Source organism: Lontra canadensis, unplaced genomic scaffold (assembly GCF_010015895.1).
Source record: "Lontra canadensis isolate GAN:19392208 unplaced genomic scaffold, GSC_riverotter_1.0 scaffold475, whole genome shotgun sequence".
Lineage (NCBI taxonomy): Eukaryota > Metazoa > Chordata > Mammalia > Carnivora > Mustelidae > Lontra > Lontra canadensis.
This window is the reverse complement of record NW_022631468.1, coordinates 1-20,100: the sequence shown is the minus strand read 5'-3', so window position 1 is coordinate 20,100 and position 20,100 is coordinate 1. Positions and strand designations below refer to the sequence as shown.

The 20,100-nt window shown below is 55.7% G+C and overlaps 1 protein-coding gene across 1 annotated transcript; it reads right to left on the bottom strand.

The window, feature by feature from the left end:
• Nucleotides 1–254: 254 nt before the first annotated feature.
• LOC116863040 (neuroligin-3-like) lies at nt 255–18,175 on the bottom strand. Its single transcript, XM_032850529.1, is given in 8 exon segments — nt 255–467; nt 469–1,099; nt 1,706–2,495; nt 4,590–4,775; nt 10,989–11,138; nt 12,988–13,047; nt 17,009–17,068; nt 17,719–18,175. Coding segments are annotated over 8 exon segments (2,547 nt in total).
• Nucleotides 18,176–20,100: the final 1,925 nt, after the last annotated feature.

Below are 20,100 nucleotides of genomic sequence, written 5' to 3'. Positions count from 1 at the left end.
GAAGGGTTTGTTCAGGTTTACTTCCTTATTTGTGTTTTTGTACATGCGGGTGCATGTCCACATTTGTCTATGTTTGTGCAGGTGGGTCTGCTGTCAGGTGTGGGTGCGTGTGTATACATATCTGCGTGTATGTGTGTGTGTGTGTGTGTGTGTGTGCGTGCTTACACGTGTGTCTGTGTGTGTCTATGGGTGCGTGTGTGTCCATGGATTTGGGCAGGAGGGAGCCAGGAGATAGGCTGTGCTCTGGGCTGGAGCTATACCCGGGTAGTGGAGTGTGAGTGGGGCAGCCCAGTACTGTTGAACCCTGCGGCAAAGGTGTTGTAGGGGTGCAATGTCTGCAGCCCTACCAGGGAGTTGGGAATCATAGTGATGGTGTTGGGTGTCATGAGTGGGATGTCGTCAGGAGAACGACGCAGGGTCAGTGTGTAGTCAGGCAGTGCAGTGAGGCGCAGTGTGTCGTGGGGGGGGACCAGCCTCACATTCGTGGTGGGTAGGGCCCAGCTGTAAAGCTGCCAGCTCCTCCTCAGGAGCAGCTCCCAATTCAGGGGCCCCAGCACCCCTCTGAGGGCTGGGCTGCCGCAGGGGCTCCTGACGCCGTTTGTCCTTGCGGTAGTAGAGGGCAGCGAAGGCTAGAACGTTAAGGAACAGGAGGGAGGCCCCCACGGCGATGGTGACACTTAACTCGGTGGAGTAGTCACGAGGGTTCTCCACCAGGAGGGGCCCTGCATCCTGGTCCCCGTTCCAGGAACCCTGGGCATTCTCATTGCTGTAGGCAGGGGAGATGGCTGGCCGCTTGGTGCTCCAGGTCTTGCCGTTGGGCCTGCGGGTGATGTGGGAGCTGTGGGTGGTATCCGGGGGCGGCACTTTGGTGGTTGTGGACGTATAGTGGAACATGTCATGCAGGTTGTATAGGTGGGGCACCAGGTGTTTCCAGAAGGCCACCTTGGTGGCCCGGTAATGATCGCGGACCCTTGGTTTCAGCCCGATGTGAAGGTAGAGCTGGTCTCGGGGATTGTATTTGGACCAGGCCACTTCCTCAAAGCGGTTGGCCTTGGTGTGAATGAACTTGGTGTCCTGGGGGACCGGCTTGTTGGGATCCCTGAAATACCACATGGAAATCTGGGGTCACCACTCTACCTAGGTGAGAAAGGGCCCAGAATTCTTCCTCTCACACCCACATTTCCATTTTTTTTCAGGGTCCCTCCCTCTGTCCACACCCTTCCTCCTCCCTGGGGCCTTGAAGTCCTATTGCCCACTGTATCATGGAAACTGGTTCATCCTTCCCTGTGCCCATCCTGTAAGGTCATGCTATAGATGCCTTTTCTTCTCACGTGCTCCCAAACATCAGCCAATCTTTTCAGCTGCCCAGTTATTCCAAGAACCCTTGAAAGGCTCTTCATGAAGGCACTTTTATCCCCACTTCACTCGGCCTCTGACCATCTAACCTTGAATCCCATGGTTCTCGGTAACACTCCCTGTGGCTCACTCCTAACGCTAGCTGAGTTCCAAGCCTCGACAACATGTTGGAGGGAAGAAATGGCACAAAAGATTCAAAAGGAGGAAGTAGGAAGGGAACGAAAAGGGGACCAAGCAAGATTCAGGGGAAGGTCTTTTAAAAAGGAGACAAAGGAAGAGGTCTAACCATAGAGGAGTGGAGGGGTAGGCATGCTGGGGTCCCAAAGAGCAACCCCCACTTTCTCCTTACCCGGTCTTGGCAAAGTTGGTCCAGTAGGTCATGACGACAGCACTGAGCATGACGTCATTCTTGGAGAAATTGCAGGGGAAGAGGTCGGTGGGGCCTACCATAGGGACACCAAAAACGTAGGGTACTTCGTCCCCATGAGCTGCATCTGACCAAGCAGGCTTCATGAGGCTCTGGCAGTGGTGGTAGAAGGCGTAGAAGTATGTAGGTGACCCATAGCGGGCGTGCAGATCAGCGGTCACCACCGAGGGCTCCACCCATTGGTGGTCAGTGAAGAGCGCCACCAGTGTTTTGCGGCGGGTCTCCGGATTGTCACGGTCTGCCCAGTCTGTGTACATGAACTTGATGGTCTCCCGCAGGGTGTCCTTGCCCTCAGGATAGCCATACAGATTGTCCACAAAGTTAGAGACTGAGTAGTCAAAATCAGTGCCTGAGACGCCATCCTCAGGGTCCACCACCCCTTCCACAAACTTGAGCCCCTCGCCCTGGTTGACACCTAGCATGATGTCATAGTTGAGGAACTCGCCCTGCTCCATGAGAATCTCAGGGTCATCAGGAATGACGTCGCCATCAATCACAGGGCCAAAGGCCACATGGTAGCGGGCTGGCTGGATGTCCTGCTCTACCAGCTCCTTGGCACTCTTTTGACGAAGACAATCCACCATGTCCACCGTGTCTAGCACATTACAGCCTACCTTGTCCGCCAGCAGGCTGGTGTACTTCACCGGCTGGTAGTTCACGGCCCAGCTGGACAGGGCAGAACCACTTTGGATGATGGCCCTCTGGAAAAGCCCTGCAGAAGACACGCAGCACCAGCTCAGATCATCATGGCCCCCAGCGCCTAGGCCTCCCTTGCCTTTCCCTGAGGGACAAATTAAACCTCTCCTCACTCCTCTGTCACTGAGGCTGCCCTCTGGGTGCAGTGAGCTACAAAGGAAGAAGAGACCTTTCAGGAAGAAGAGACCTTTCAGCGGGGATGATGGATTAGGACCAGAGGAGGTGTTGCTGGGCCCCTGCGTGACCTGGACTGACCCCCTGCCTGCTCCTTGCTTCCTTGTTCTGGAATGAGGGTTGGTAACTTGGGGGTTAAGGAAATGGCAGCAGGAATTAACCCCTTGGTTCCCAGACATCAGCTTCCTTATGCTCCCTCTCTTTATCTCTCCTTGTCTTCCCTCCTTGCTTCCTGCCCAGCTGGGCCCAGCTCTGTGCCAGCACACCACCAGGGAGCTGGCGCTTCCGCCACAAAGGGGTCTTTTTCATGAGAGATGAGAAATGCAGGCAGGAGAGAGCCTCACATTCTGGGAGTTTGGGGAAAGATTCCTGAGGGCAAAGGCCTGGGGATCTCAAAGTCTCCAGGGAGCATGCCCTCACAGCGTGGGGTCTCCACAGAGACTTTCCTTTTCCTGAAGCTACTGATGCCTCAGATCTAGTTTTTCCCCTGGCCAAGAGGGAGCCAGTCCTCTGAACTCAAAAAGTGGATGATTCTTCTCCCCGCCTAAGAAAAAAAGAGGGGGTATCATGCTGTCCCTGGTCCCAACATCCCCAAGTGAGGAATAATCTGGCCCTCAGACACCCTGTTCCTCTCCTCTAAGAGAAAGGCAGTCGGCATGGGTAGAAAGAGAGGGAGAGAAATATAGATTACTACTTAAGAGAGAGCCTCACTTTTCCACTGATTCTCTGTGAATCAGTCACAGAAAGACCGAGAGAACAACTCTTTAGGGGAGCCAGGCCCCTCAGGGGACAGAATGTAGCACTACCCCAAGAAAGGCCTTGCCCTCCCAGGGAAGTTCCCGATCTGAGGAGGCACCAGTCCTCTTTACAGACAGGAGCACCCTCACAATCAGTCATCTCACCCTCCTTCGTGGAGAAAGGGGTCCCTGTTCCCCCTACTATGGTGTGATTCTGATCCCACCCTGGTCTTCCCTCACTGGAATAGTCCCTCGAGGGACAGAGGCAGGATGTCGAGGTCAGAGAAGGTGATTTTTCTCTCTGAGATGGATAGGCCTTTTTCAAAGAGGGACTGAAAGTCTTCCTGTGAGAATATCACTCACTCACAGGGTGGATTCCAACAAAAAAAACCTTGTCCTCTCTCCCGGATTTCCTTTCCTCAGAGGAAGGAAAGGAACCTATTTCAGGAAGGTCTCTTCTACGTGAGAAGCTCATCTTTGCCTCTCAGAGACAGAATGTGCTCTACAGCCTGGAGTTGAAGGGAACTTGCCCTGCTGAGCCACAAAGGGCCTGTTTGGCTCCCTTAATGAGTCACTAGCCAAGCAAGGAGAGATGCTCTCCTCTAGGCTAAGAATGAATCTCCCTTATGGTTGCCCAGCCCAGGAGGAGCTCTGGTGTGGGCTACCAGATTGCCAGCCTCTCAGAAAAAGCCCACCCCACAGGTTAGCGATCCTCACTATTCAGACCCATCTCCTCGCTTAAGGACAGATCCCCTCCTGTACAGACTTGTTCTTCAGAGAGAAAGGCAGAAAATGAGTGTTTCTTACACCTAAAAATGAATTCCCACTCTAGATCTGTATCCTGAAGTCACATGTCCTTCCCAAACTGAAAGATTTCCCTTGCCCCCCCAATTAAAAAAAAACCCACTGTCCCTTCAGATAGACATTCTACTCCCACTCACCCAAACTCGACTCCCACACGGAAGGAGGATCTTACTCTCTCAAGATATAAACAGGATTCTCTCTTTCCCTCTCCTGCACTGGGAGAAGGACTTCTTCCCTGAGAGGAACATTTCCATTCCACTTCTCCCCAAAGGATGCCAAGCTGGTAGAGGAGGGCCAGCTGATTCCCCTGGGTGCTCTGGACCCCAGAAGGCCTGAGGCTCAGGGTGGGCAGCTGGCCCATTGCTAGCTGAGGTTCTGCCCCGAGCCCTACTCACCCTCAGAGTGATGCGACAGCGTGAGGAGGCTGACACAGGACGCACCAATGCCCGAGCCGAAGACGGTAATACGGCGGGGATCGCCACCAAAGAAGGCAATGTTCTCGCTCACCCAGCGGAGGGCCTGGATTTGGTCAAGGAGCCCATAGTTGCCCTTGGCAGCCTGATCGCCAGTGCTCAGGAAACCTGGATTCAACATAGGGCATGAGGACGGTGAAGGCAGAGGGATGGGGGATTGGGGTTATAATGGCAGGCAGGAGATGGGGGCGGGGAGGATGGGGGGGGGCATGAGGACAGAGGAAGGGACATGCGGTGGTGTTCTGTCCACCCAGCTACCATGTACCATTGCTCCTGTATGCAAGTTCCAGCCCCATCCATTTAGGAAGGATCGATCTGCTCCTTGCCTCCCACTCCCATTCTCCAGTGTGGAGGGGGTGTCCCCAGACTATTCGAGGGGATGCCTTCAGCTGGGAGACTTAAGCTGCAAGAACTGCAAACGGCCAGGTCCCTGAGGTGCTCTCCAAGCCATTACCCTAGCTCCCCGGCAAGATAGATTGGAAAGAGCAGGGACCCTGGAGTCAGATGGTTCTCAGTTTGCGTTCTAGCTCTACTGCCTACTGGCCATATAGCCTTGGGCAAGTTATTTAAAATATCTGGGCTATAGTTTCCTCTTCTAAAATGGAGATAAAAATACTTCAAAGGGTTGTAGCCAGGATAAATCGAACACAGGCCTGTCTAACACGCTCTGCACTCTCTAAGTCTGTAATTACTTCTCGTTCCCCTTCCTCCTCTCTCTGAAGGGAGCGAGGCTCCCAAGAGGCAATGGTCCCCAAGGCCTGCTTGCCGCCCATCCTGTCTGGGTTCGTCCACCTCCACACCTCGTTCCAGGGCCTCGGGTGACTCCTTCCCCTCATCTTGGGGCTGATTCTCATTTCCCCTCCTCCCAAGACCTAATGATTCAGAAACTTGGGGGAGGAGGCCCCGCAATCTGTATTTTTCACCAGCTCTCCAGGTGATCTGGGGCCTGCTAAAGTTAGAAAACCACTGGGTGAGGCCATCTTTTTCATCTGGTGGAGAAATGGGCAAGTCAGCGCTGTGTGTTACCACAGAAACAGGTCTTCCCGCCCGCCCACCCACTGGGATTTGCTGCTGAGGAGACATGTCACCATGGAGACTACCTTCCCACCCACCTGCTGGGATTTGCTGCTGTGGAGACTTGTTGCCATGGAGACTACCTTCCCGCCCACCTGCTGGCTATCCCACAGAGATGTCCTATATTCCCCCCCACCCTGCATCCATTTCAGGCCAATCACACCGCCTCATTTCCTCTCTCTTCCTTGATCCCTGCGCTCCTTGGAAAGCTCCCATCTTCTCCCGCACTAGGCTTCTGGAAGGGCTCTTTCCAGGCGGGTAGTCGTGGCGCTCCTACGCGTCGGACACCCCATACCTGGATTGGTTCGTTTTGGACTCCCCGTTTGAAAGCTCCTTTACAGCACCTGGGATCAGCTTTGTGGGAGGTCATGTTTGAAAAGGTCCCCTCAGCTCGCAGGGAGCTCTCTGGCTGTCCGGGCCAGCCATGGGTGGAAGCTGAATTGAAATAGACTCAAGCAGGTGCAAGACCTCATCCCTGTCTTTCTCAGGTCCTCCTGTTTCTAGCTTCTGTGAAAGAGCTCATTTCACCCTCTTCAAGGGTGCTATTAATTTACATTTGGTACCATTAAGAACATAAAGTACTTAGTTATTCCTCTCAGGACCCAGTCACAAGCCCTCTTTAGCCCCCAGGTTCCCGGCGAGGAACCATGAAGGAATCAAAGAAAGCCTGAATGAAGATGGACGGAGGGGCCCTTGTTCCTCCAGAGAAGGGAACCCGCTTCTCCTCTGCCTGTCCCATTCATACACCGAAGCTGCTGCTGCAAGTCTTAAAAAAGTCTGCTGACCAAGATCCACCCCAGCTGTCCAAGCCCTAGGCCCTCCTGCAAGAACCACTCTTTGCTTCTCTTAGCCCTCCCATCCTGTCTCCCTGCCTTTCTCCTTCCTCCGTATTTCCTTTCCCTTTCCTCTTATTGAAGCCACGGCACACCAGACTTCAGCCCCGGCTGAGGGAGTGTGCCGTGAAATGTGTCAATGCATCTGTCCCAGCAGCGGGAGGAGCCCGGTGCTTCAAGGTAGTCATGTAGACTTTCGCCAATGTGTCTCGATTCCCTGGGTTGGGAACCAAGGCCCGATGGGGCTGGGTGGAGGAGCCAACCACCCCTTTCTGCTCCCTTGGCTTCCACCAAGCCCCGGGATGAGCGGCGCTGAAGCATGCAGATGAGGCCATGTCAACCATCTCTACTACAAGAGTCCTGCGTGAAGTGTTCTATCCACTGGGCCGAGGCAGGTGATCCCGCAAATGTGACCAACCAAGAGTGCACAAAGCCTGGCAGCGCAGGAGAGCAAGCCGCTCACTGCTAGGGCCCCAGTAACTCAGCCGTCCACGGAAACCATGGGACGAGAAGGGCTAAAATACTCCTCCACAGAAACTGTCACAATAAACCTGAGACTGGCTCCCTGGGCCCTGGATTGGCACTGTGTGGTCCATGGTGGGCCCCCCGTCAACAGAGGATGAGGGATCAGGCACACTGCACCCAAACCAGAGCTCCATCCCTCGAGGCTTGACTTTCACCAGGTTGTCTGTTTGCCCCAAAGGCTGCCTGAGCAGAGATGTATCATCAAATTCTGGAACCCAGACGAAAACCTGGCAAGCCCCTACCTCCTCGGCCCTGGGGGTGTCCACGTCTGCTATCCTGCTAGTGTCCCTTGTATTGGTCTCAAGCCCCATGGGGGGACTCCTCAAATAATAAAATGGGATCCATGGACTGGTCTGTGACAGTCTCCATATAAATTAATCACCCGAGATGTCCCAAGAAGCACCTCAGAGTAAACCATATGTCTGGGCTCAGTGCTTCCAGAGAAGCTGAAGGGAGGGTGAATGTGTGCATGCAGCTAGGGGGTCCCAATCCGGCCCGCCCAATCTGGGATGCTTGAAGACCCAAAACAACCAAGTCTCAGCTACACAGCAAAGTCTCCAAGTGCCAGGGACAGATCTATGTTCTATGTCTGGCACCGAGAGACAAAAACATCTTGTAGGTACCCAGAATCCAATCAGTGGCTTATAGACTACATTTGGGCTGCTGAGCAGGCTTTAAAGGAGACACAGGAAGTGATGGGGGGAACTTTGGACCAAATCTCAGTTTGTGACTCCTTCCAAGGTTTGGGTAATAATATTATGTTGATCATTAACAGCTGAAGCCCAAAGAATACGATTCTTGCCCCCAGATGTGCTGTTTTGGTTACCCAAATGAGCAGGGGTTGTAAAGCAGGTGGGGTGGGGGTAGGTGCTTAACCTGAGTTTCTAGGATGAGTTTCGGTGATGTCCATGGAAACGTTTCTATAGGTTTGTGTACGTGTGTGCACATTTACCGGGGGGGTGGTGCGGGTAGGGTCCATAGCTTTCATTAAAATCTCAGAGGGGTCCAAGGCTCCCCCCCCAAAGTTAGGAACTTCTGATGTATAATATTCAAGATTAGGGAAGTGGGAGGGTTGTCCAGGAACCAGTACACTGGGTACCATAGGGAACAGTCACCGGCAACAGGCCCTGTACAGCCCACAGCTGCGAAGAGACACTTCAGATCCTGAATCTCTCTTTCCTGTCTCCTTGCTCGGTGTGATCTTGTCCTCTTTTCTCTCCCCTCTGTCTTTTCCTTCTCTTCCTCAATTCCCAGCCCCCCGCATTCCTCCCCGTTCCTCCACTCTTTCTTTTTCTGCCTCCCTAGCTGTTCCAATCATACGGAACCGAGGCACATTCTTCGTACTCTCTGTGCTTTCCAATAAAACCAACAGAATGGAGCTCTGTGTTTCTGATTTTTCAAAGCAGCCGGGTTGAACATTTTCTATCAGTCTCACTAAGAAAATAAGGGGGCAAGGCTCCTTCTGGCCTTCAGCTACCGTAGGCGCGTGGCTGGATATCTGTGTGAGCTTGCTTCTGGAAATTCCTGACTCTTCCGGAACCATGCAGCCCTTGCATGTAGCTTTATGGCCACTTTCTCTTCCCCTTTGCTGTCAGAGACTCAGATACCCTTCCGCAACAGGACAGATCACTCAAGAGAGCCTCACCAGGACGTCTGGGGCAACTCGGGGAGACAGAGGAGCAGCAGCCAAACCATGAAACCCAAGCCCACCAGATCACTCAGAGACCAGGGAGATGCCTTGCATGCTTCATCCCCCAGGATCCAGAGGCCACTCGAAGGGACACAGGCCCACTGTTTTCGGGGAATATCCTTTCTCCAGTCTGGACCCCAAAAAGGTGTCTTGCTAGCCCACCGAGTGTCAATGGTAAGTCAAGAAAAGATTGTCTTTCTGGGCTCGTGAGCTGTACCAGAAGTGGCATGGAGCACCAGGCCCTCTGGGGTTAGAACTGGCAAGAACAATACACTCAGAAGCAAATTAAGATAAGGTCCTGTCAGCCAAAGGGCCAGGGAAGAAGTCATGCCACAGCTGGTCCAGCACCCAGGCCTCTGGACCTGATGCACAGCCTAGACCCCCACTGCAACCTGGAAGACACCAGCCCTCCAGGTCAGTTGTCTTCCTCATGCTATTACAGGGCTATGTGGCTGCACGTGCCCTCGGAGGCCTGGGTGAGTGTCTGAGAGGGAGCAAGACCCTGTACATTGGGTCGCCCTCTCTGAGGTACTTGTGTACCTCAGGAACCTGGCCGCGGATAGGCAGTAACAGTCAGCAAGGAAGACACAGCCCAGAGGGACAGCCTACATCACCAAGCCCAGCCAGTGGCCGGCAGAGGATGTGGGGGGAAAGACTCAGGGGTGCATAAGAGGAGGCATTTGGGAAGGAAGCCTGTACGTGTGAGAGTGTGTTTGTGTGATGGGGTGGGAGTATATGGGGATGTAGACACAGAGAGAGTAGTAGAAATGCGTAAGTGTGTCTATACATGCTACGCAAGTGTGGGGTACTCACACACATGGGGGTGAGGCGAGGTGTGTGGATCTGGAGGCCAAGCAGGTGTACACGAGTGTGTATGTGTTTGTCAGGCAGGGTAGGGGCGGGGAAAATGTATGTATGTGTACTGCACATATATACGCAGGGTACGTAGGGGAGGAGTGTCTATGTGCGTGTATGTGTATACGTGTGTGTATGTATCTACGTGGGGATGTGGGTATTCGTGTAGGAGGTCTATGGGTGTGTGTACACAGCAGAGAGCTATGTAAGTATAGTGCCTGGGATGGGCATGGACGTGGAAGGGTGTGTATGTGTGTAGGATTTGCGAGGGTGTGTGTGTGTAGGATTTGAGGATGTGCAGCGTGAGGAGGTGTGGATGGGCGGGTGTGGGTGTATGTGTGTAGGGAGGGGGAATATTGGTTTGTGTTTAGGTGGGGAAGCTGAGGGACATATGCACGCGTGTGGGTGGCCGAGTGGAGGTGGAACTGGGAAGCACAGGGGGGTGTGAGTGTGTGTGTGTAAATGTGGAAGGAATATTTATGTACATTCAAGGTATAGTCATGCGGGGTTTATGTGCAGCGTGGATGTGTACGGTGTGAGTCTTTGTGTAGAGCGTCTACGTGGGGGTAGAAGGAAGTGTGAGTGTGGGTACGTGTAGTGTGTATTAGGTGTAAATGTGGATACAGAGATGTAGAGGGAGAGATAGACGGGAATGCTGCGGGGGTGGGGGGCTTCCGAGAGATCTGTGTACATATGGGGTATGGATGTGGAGTGGAAAGAGGTATATAGCATGTGGATATGTGTACAGGAAAAACCATATGTGTGGAGTGTTTATGGAGTGGTGGAGGAGCATACGTGTGTGTGTGAGAGAGGTGGCCTGTAGATGTGGATGTGAGGGTCTCTATGTGTACGGGTATATGTGTGTATTTGTGGGGTGTGTGAGAAATAATAGTATGCAAGGGGGTGTGTGGTGGGCAGTGTGGATGTGCAGTCAGGTGAGGGTACATGAGCAAGTGGATATGCGACGGGCTAGAAGGACTATCTGTATATGTGTGGGGCTTTGAGGGAGTGGGTCTGGGTGGGTAGGGACAGGGGAAGGACACTAGAAAGTTCCAGACCCTGCGAAACTCAGCCAAGCAATGGTCTGAAAGCAGCGACCTGACTTGCGACTTTTAAGAGAAGGTGTGGAGGTTGAATTGAAATTCCAGTGGCAGCTAAGCACTCCGGGAAAAGGCCTGGGAACGTGGGCAAGCACCCAGCACTTGGTTAGGGACCATGTGATATCACTTGACTCTGGTCACTGGCACCTGCTAGAGAACGGAGGCCAGCATTAAATCCCCAGCATTCTTTCCTCCTTCCCTGAGAACCCGGGCCTCCTTCAAGGCAGCTAGCAGAGAACCATACCTAGCACCCCAACCCGATAGTTGAGGGTGATGACGATGACGTTGCCATAGCTGGCGAGGACACTGCCGTCAATCATGTTGCCTGTCCCTTCCATGTATGAACCTCCATGGATGTAGACCATGACAGGCTTAGCGCCACTGTCCCGGATGTCTGCAAGGAGAAGGGGTGAGACACAGGCTGGGTAGGATGCCCTTCCTCCCTCACCCCCACCAGCCCTGGGGGGGGTGTGGGCAGCAAAGCTATCCCAGGTGCCAGGACACCACCGCCAGCTCTGGGGGCAGGACTCACGGGACTGCTGGGCCCGGAGCTTGAGCATCGGCCAGAGACTTAGCGGGAGGTGGACTTCAGCGTTGGTTTTAAAAACTCAGGTTTCAGCCTCCCAGCTGAAGGCAGTCAGCCAGGCCTGCTATGGTTGGGCCTAGGTAGGCCACAGGCTGGGCCCTGGGGACGGGGGAGCAGGAGGAAGAGGCAGGTCTGGTCTCTTAGTTGGCTCAAGCGAGTCCCTGCCCCCGGGGCACCCGGAGTCCTGGGACCTGACATGCCTAGGAGAGCAGGGGCTGGGGAGCCTTGAAACCCCCAAGACTAGACCAAGTTACATGGAAGTAAGGCCATTGGCAGCAGCTGGCCCCCCCCAGTGCAGACAGAGACAAGAGGAGTGGGAAGAAGGGGGTGGCACAGGGAGAGAACAAGGAAGGACGTGGGTAAAAGGGAGTGAAGGGCAGTGATGGGGTAGAAGGAACCTTAGTGACATGGTCTCTCAGCCATGTGCTCATTTACCCCATTGTCCCCCGGGGGCATCAGGCAGACTTAACTGGAAGCACTGGGTATGGGGGAGAGGAGAGGGGCAGAACTAAGAATGAGAGAGACCCCCCCACCCCACTCTGCAGCCCCTCCCCTCCCATCAGCATCAGGATGAAGATGGAGCCTCCCCAGAGGCCATTCAGTGAGAGACCTTCAAGCGGCCACTCCCAAGCCCAGTGAGCACAGCGGTGGCCTTGGGTCTGGGTAGTCAAGAGAAGGCTCCTGACCTGACCACCTTGACCTGCAGCCTCTCAGTGTGTGAGCTGGACCAACACTCCGCCCCACCAGTGCGGCCCTACCAGCCACCAGCGGACCCCCCCCCACCCCGCCGCAACAGCTGTTTGGCTCCTCCAGGGCTGGAGGGGCAGGGCCAGGGCAAGGAAGGTAGAAGGAAATGCTCTGTGCTGCCTAGCAAACACAACCTGTTTTCCCAAGGAGGAAGGCAGACTGGTTCCACCATCACCCAAGTATCTTATGCCATCTACTGACTGGGCTGGGCGTCCTGGCCTCAGCCTGGCACTTTAGCCCACAGCCTTCCTGGCCCTGTCCCGAGCCAACCACTGTAGTCCGGGGCCCTGAGGCCATATATCTTTTCCTGGGAGGAGGCCAGGGGGGTGGGGGGGGTGGACAGTGATGATTTAGGTGTTGCTAATCTCCAGCCCTTTTGGTTGTCACGGCCTCACTCTTCAGCTCAACGGCCTGCCAGGCCCCTCTCCCAAGAGCCCGTCTTCCCGCGAAACACATGTGTCTCTGCAGTGAAACCCAGGTATGTCCTCACCATCCGGTCTCCTTTGTACCTCTCTCTCCGCCCTCCCTCTGCCCTGCTTTCTCTCCACTCTCCCTGCTGATAGGTGGGGGCAGGTGCCCGTTGAACCACGGAAGATGCGGGAGGAAGCTGTTTCTGGCAGTGCCCACTTCTCTACTGTAGGACTCAGGACGAGGGTAGGGGACCGGGGCGAGGAGGCTGCCCCCCCCGGCTCTACTGGTGGTCCCCTGCGCCCTCCAGCCAGCCGGGTCCATCACCCAGGAACTCCCAGCGGCCCAGCAGGCCAAAGGTGGATGAACAGCCCAACAGCCTTGTATAGGAACAGAAACACACCAACGGACGGACAGACAGACAGACGGGGCTTCTCCCCATCGAGAAGGGGAGGGGCTCTGTGCCATGCACCAGCCGCCGCGCCCTGCAGCCCCCAAATACCTTCATCTTCATCCCCGTCATTATCCGCTAAGTCCTCGCCCTGTTTCTTAGCGCCGGATCCTGGGGACCAGACACGGGGAGACACAACAGCACAGAACAGAGAACAAAACAGAGAGAGAATTCAAAAACAGCATGACTGCAGTGTGGCCCAGCAAGCCAGCTCTGGGCTTGGGCCCAGGACAGGCAGGAGGGATGGCAAGAACCGAGGGAATGGGTGGGCTGAGGCCCAGACCTTTATTAGCCGATGGTGGTGTTGCAGGCCCCTGCTGGACTGGCTTCCTTACGCCTCCCTGCCCCGCCCCCCCAGTCCCCACCAGCCCTTCTCAGCCAACTCCCTTCCCAGTTGGGAAGGCGGGAGTAGCATATGGGCCAGGGCAGAGAGCCAGAGACCCACTCAGGGAAAGGATTTCTCCCAGGTGGCAGGGGCTGCACGTGTGTACACAGGCAGGCTGAGCTGGAGAGCCAGGGCAGGCGCTGAGGGTGACAGGTGGCCTTGCCAGAATGTTGGATACGGATGGGAGCTATTAGGGCAGAGCCGGGAACTGGGGCCCCCCGGCCCTGGGCTACCTGGGCCCGGTGGGAAGGCTCAAGCTGGGCCTCAGCTGACCCTGATTCCCAGAGGAGGAAATGGGAGATGAAGCTTTCCCTCTGGTCTTCCTCGTCGGGGCCCCTGCTCTGGCTGATGGCAAATGGGGTTCCTGTGAGCAGGAACCCAGCCTAAGAGCAGCAAGCACTGCTCTGAGATCGAGAGAGAGCCAGAGGGGGAGGGAGGGAAAGGAGGAACGGGAGAAGGAGAAAGGGACATGAGAGAGATGGAGAGAGACAGAGAGAGAGGGGAAACAGAGGAATAATGATAATAGCTCCTACCATAGACCGAGTGTTTACCGTGTGTCACTCTACGTCTGCCATACTGTTTGATCCTCACACCCCAGTGAGGTGGGTACTGTCTCTACTCCTGTTTCACTGATGGGGAAACTGAGGTTCAGAGAGGTAAAGTGACTTGCTCAAGATCACACAGCTAGGAAGTGCTAGAGGTAAGATTCAAACCCAGGTCTGCTCCAAAGCCCATGGTCTTTCCACTGCACCATGCCACCTTTCTGGGGACCGGGGGAGAGGGAAGGAAAAAAATCAGCGAGAAAAGAGGTGGAGAGTGGGGGGTGGGGTGGAGAGAAGGGAGGGAAGGGAAGGAGAGAAAAGAAGGGAACAGAGGAGAGAAGAGAGACATTTAAGGACCTGTGGGTAAGCTGGCACCAGCTCTCTTTCCTGTTCTAAGGAGATGAGAAGTGCATCTTGAGCATGGCTGTGGAGACAGAGGGCCTACTGCCTGGATGCTGGGCAGAGTTCGGAGACCAAGGTCATTCTGCCAGCATCCCAGGGCTTACCCTCTGGTCTATGACACCAGATACTCTCAGCCTGCAGGCAGCAAATAGCCCTCTTTCGCAGCTGGTCTGGGCTTTGGTGACTGAAATCCCTCACAGCTATTAATCAAAACAGGAACCGCCCTCATATTACAAAATGGCTTTTCAACTAGGGCAAGAGCCTCCCACCCCTCCCCACCCCCACCCCAAGGGGCAGAAATGGCCTCCAGCTTCCCGAACTTCCAGTGGCACCTACCGTCTTAACACCTGCCAGGACTGAGCTCAGAAACCCTGTGGGGCATGGGGCAGCATCACCCACATGACAGACAGCCCCCCCCCAAGTGGAAGAAGGGAGTTACTCATCCGGAAACATGCATTCCCTCCAACCTGATGGAGGTGGAAGTGGGGGGAGGGGGCAGGTCCTCCTCCCCCGCCCCCCCACGAAATCCCACACTTGCATGGGCATGGACTTAGAAGCTGGGACCCTATTGCTCCCCACTCCCCCCACCCACCAAGATAGACGCCTTTTCTCCTTCAGCTGAGCGCTTACGGAACAACTCCTTGTTGTCATGCCCAGCACGCAGGCCAGCTCCACCAACCATCCCCTGTCCCAGCCCTGGGCTGCTGCAGGGTCCCAGCCGGGGCTGGTCCTGCCTACCCTATGCACACCACAAGCCTAACAACCTCGGTGGCTGTCTCTGCTCCAAGAAGCGGGGGTCTGTAAATTCCGATCCAAATGGCCAGCTGGCCCTGGATAGGGAACTAATTTGAACAGTGAAATGACCGAATGCCCTCCCCCACACTGTCAGGGGCTCATTTCCCAGCTTGGCCTGCGGGGCTTAGCTGAACCCGCCAGGTTTCAATCCTAGGATGGGAGCTTCGTCAGAGTGGTGATGAAGCCATGGTTTAGGTCTAAATCTTGCCTCTGCCTCCTACCCCTCCACAGCCCCACAGTGCCTAGTTCATGGCCTTGCCCACAGTCAACAATCCTGAGAGCTAAATGCTTGCATTTGACCCGAGCTTCCAGTCAGCTCTCTAGCCAAACTCTCGGGACTGGACTGCCCTGGGCTCTCACTGGCACTCTGGAGGAGATCATTACTCCTGGAAACAGTTAAAGTTCACTGTCAACCTCTCTCCCTGCCCCCCAGCCCTCACCCAAGGAAGTAACCCACGGGAGTAGGTTTAAGAGACCCTTTTCCTGAATTCATTCACAGACTAGTAGAATGTTAAGGCCCGAATGGTCCCCTTATCACCTTCAGAGGCGGGAACAGAGGCCCCTCCAGGAAAAGACTTGCCTAAAGTCTCACTGCAAGCTAGCAGGAGAGCTGGGGCTCCGTTAGGCTTTGGGTTCCCAGCCCTGCTCTCTTTCTGCAACACCACAGTGCTTCTTCACTTGTGCGGGGAAGTGTGTGCTGATCGCCTACGTGTGAGGTCCTGGGCTGGGCATGGGGATGTGGCAGAACGCTGTCCCCAGAGCCCCAGGCCCCACTCCGTGCTCCAGGGTTGTCAAGAGCACTCAGCACACATAAGCTGAACATGTGGATTCCCCCAGAATCTGCCCCCTAGAGATTCCTGCTCAGCAGGGAGCATCCTGGCCCAGGAATCCTGACAACCCCACTCACTGCGAGGGCGGCAACCCTGCCCTAGGATTTCAAAGGAAAACAAACTCCAAGCTTGCCAAAAGGTTGTAGGGATCAGGCTGTGATTTTTCCACCTGTTCCTTAAGCTGTTACTGTTTTCCAATTAGGCCCAGCCCATCCACTGTTTCACCATTGTTTTCAGAGTCGTGAAGGTAGGAATGACCAGATGGGAGCTGCCTCGCGTGCTACAGTGGAAAGAACATGGCCCCGAGGGTCAAGAGACCCGGGTTTGGGTCCCAGCTCTGCCCGAGACCAGCGACAGGGCCTCGAGCAGCAGCAAGTCACTCCCCTGGGCCTGTTTCCTCATCTGTAAAATTGGGAAACTGATTCCTGCCTTACAAGCCCCCAGAGACGTGGGGAGGATTTTAAGTGCTTTACAGGACCTACAAGGGAAGCACATTTCTGGGTAAATGCAAAATTCAGGATGTTGTGTCTCCTTTTCGAGTCCATGGTTCCTAGAGTCCCCCAATGTCTGTCATGGGACTAGCCCAGGGAGGTGGGGGGCGGTCTGGTCACACAGCTATGCTCTGTCTGGGGGCGGTGGCAGGCCAGGAGTGATTGGCAGGATGACTTGAGTCTAAACGTCAGAGTCGGAGAGTTGAGTCTAGACTTCGACCCCAGGAAAGAGTAGGGAGGGGTGAGCTCGGGGCTGCCGTGCCAGGAAGAGGGCAGAGCCTCTGGCTTCATCCTGGGTGCCTGGAGATCCTCCCACCCCCAACGCGAGGTGGCTCAAGAGAGAACCATGGGCTCTGTCTTTGGCACACACCTTATGGTGGAATCCCGGGCTGGGAAGATCGGAAGAAACGAGGTTGCTGCAGCTTCTGCCCTGAACCTGCCTTAGGCCACCAAATCGTCCCTGAAGAACAGCCAGGGCCCTTGGCTAAGGTGGAGCTTAGGCCTGCTCACCGACCGCCCCCTGAGCCTAGGCTACTTGAAGGAAGGCTGGGTCCTCAGGGACAAGGGCAGGTGGGCAGGCAGCCCTCCCTCTCTCTCTCTCTCCCTCCCCGCCGGCTCGCTACCTACCTCCTTTCCTACAAATTTTCTTGTTGGGCTTTCGGGCGCATTCCTTGGAAATCCGCTTTACTGTAAAATGAATAAAAAACTAAAAAATAACAGGAGGCCTCTGCCCAGGGGCATGCACCCCCCAACCCCCTCCCCAGGCCCCAAGAGCTGCTCTGCAGGTGGCACATGGCAGAGAGCCTGTCCCACCATCTCCTTGTTTCTGTCACTTACCTTAGTGTGAGCCCCGCGGGAGGAGGCAGCGGCTAGCCCAAGAGGAGGCACCTAAGCAATGCCCACCAGGCTGGCCCCCACCCCACACACACCCAGCTCCCTTGGCCACACACACCTACTACCTTTCAAAGCAGACGGAATGGCAACAGGGGGGGCCTGGTGGAGCCAGCATCCTCCCATGGGCAGTTGCCCTGCAGGGACCCATACTTCCCCAGGGAACCCCCATCCAGCACTCTGGCCCTAGACCTGTCAAAGCTCTCAGGCCTGGCCAGGCCCCCTCCTGGGAACAATGTCACTCACACATGGGAGCTCAGACAATGCTGGGTGAAGGGAGAACAGGGAGGGGGAAGGTGGGGAGGAGGCCAAGCAGAGTGATGGTTAGAAGCATCTTCACAGACGGACAGAGGCAGGCTGCAGGGCACAGGACCACGGGCAAGCCCCGAACACCGGGGGGGGGGGGGGGGGGCGGGGAGGGCACAGCGCCTGGCCATAGCACTCACCATCCTCCGTGGGCACATAGACATTCAGGTAGAGGCAGTCTTCGTTGGGCTCCTGGATGTAAGTAGCGACAATATCCAAGTTGGCAGTGAACCAGACGGGCAGCATGACTTCGGGCACGGCCGTGTGGATGTTCTGGGGGCACACTGGGGGAAAGTGTGTGGCGTTCCGGATGCCCGACCAGGATGGGGGTGGCTCAGGGGGCAGGAAACGTTTTTCGCCGATGGGGGGAGCTGCATAGGGCACCCCCAGGTACTGGTCCACAGGCCCCAGGATCTCACTGGGCAGTGGCACCCGGGCACCCCTTAGCTTCCCAAAGTGAGTATTGACTGTGGGTGCTGGGGCCTGGGTACTGGCCCTCAGCACCAAGCTGAGGAACCACAGGGTGAGGCACAGGCTCCGGCCAATCGTGGACTTGGGGCTCAGGGACAGCGAGGGCGGGCCAAGCCGCAGCCACATGTTCCGGGCAGGGGGACTGGCAGGAAAGGCAGACTCCAGGGTCACAGCATCAGCCCGACAGGCAGCCCCTTCATGGCCACACTGACTTGAACCTCAAGACTGAGCTCTCGAGGGACACCTACAGGTGCCCAGCAACGTAGAGAGGTCGTCCAAGCACCACAGCTTCAGAAAGGGGACTCCCTCAGGGCCAGACAGGCCTGTGGAAAGAGGGAAGTAGGCGTCATCTAAGATGTTCAGGGGAGGGCTCCCAAGTCGGGGAAGGGGGGGTCTTTGGGGGCCCCAGTTGGGCGCTGGCTGATTCTCCTACAGGTAGGAGAGGTCTCCAGTGCCTGGGGTTCTGGGGACCCGCCTCATGGTCTCCACTGCCTCTCAGACCCTGGCTGTGTGCCTGGCCATGGCTGGAAAATCCTAGGGGACTGACCCAGGGACAGTTGCTGCCACTCCAAGTTTCCAGTCCCCAACTCCAACTCCTCCGCCAGTGGAGCTCATGGGGGCTCAGCTAGGGGCCCGAGCAGCATGTGGTCACGGGGGTGGGGAACACTGGAACCGTATGGAGCTCAGGTCCCTGAGCACGCTGGGCTGGACACGAACAACGGACTCTCTAGACCCCGGGACCTGCTAACCCCACAGGAGGACTTCCCACACCAGGAGAGGGTAGGATTGTTAACCTCATTCTGGGGTTCCAAGGCATCATCAGGAAAAGCAGCAGATAGGCACAAAGGCCCAATGAAGACCCTCTTACCGGTCAACCAGGGTTGGGGGGCAGGGAGGGCAGAATGGCCACTCACCAGAGTCCCCAGAGCCTCCCGTGCCCCTCCTGTACATTTCTCCTCAGCCCTCACCACTCCCAAATTCGGAAGCCTTGGTCCTTTCTGTGGGCTCTCTGTAATTCACACCAAGTACCAGAACTGAGACAGAGACCACTTTGCCTAGAACCCCAGGCATTGTTGATGCTCAGTCAGTGTAAAATACACAACAGAGTGTGAGGGACACACACACTCAGAGACCCGTGGAGGTAAAGTCGCAAAGACTCAAAAAAGGGAGCAAGAGAGACCAAGCCTGGCTCACAACAGACGCTGCAATCACGGAGACCGATATTCCAGACCCACAGAGATCCGTCATATAGTCCCACATTCTGAGACCGAGAGCCTCACGGAGCCAGAGAATCACAGAGAAAGACATTCAGAGACGCACGCAGAGACTTACTGGAATATAATCCCACACACACCACATAGGTAAATATCCAGAGACACATGCTGCATAATGGTGACACATAGGTGGAGACAGAAACAGAAATAGCAGCACACTCAAGACACACAGGCTTTCTGACACACAGACAGCCAACACATACAGGCGCACACAGACCCTGCTGCATGGACAGACACACACGCACGCGAGCACGCGCATACGCGCGCGCGCGCGCGCACACACACACACACACACACACACACACGCACAATTTAGTTTTCCCTATTTCTCCCGCCTTCCAAGATTGCCGGCCGGCTCCTTTAAGAACTGGCTGAAGGGGTGGGGGAGGGAGATTGGGAACGCCCGGCAATCGCCACCACCACGAGAGGGGAATGAGAATGTGTGTGAGAGTGAGAGAGAGAGAGAGAGAGAGGAAGAGAGAGGGAGGGAGAGGGAAGGAAAAGGAGGCAGAGGGAGGGTGAGAGAGATAGAGAGCTAGAGAGAGAAAAGGAGAAAGAGAGGGAGGGAAGAAGGAAGAGGGAGGGCGGGCAAAGCGACTAAAGGGGTGGGGGCTCAGAGGAAATGGGGAGCAAAGTACGGGGTTGGGGGTTAGATCCCAGATGCTGTCCAGAATGCACCCGGGGTTGCGGTGGGGGAGGAGGGGAAAGGGAAGGAAGGGGTAGGAGTAGGGAGGTGGGGCAGGAGGGAGTGGGTGTGTGTGTGTGTATGGGGGGGGG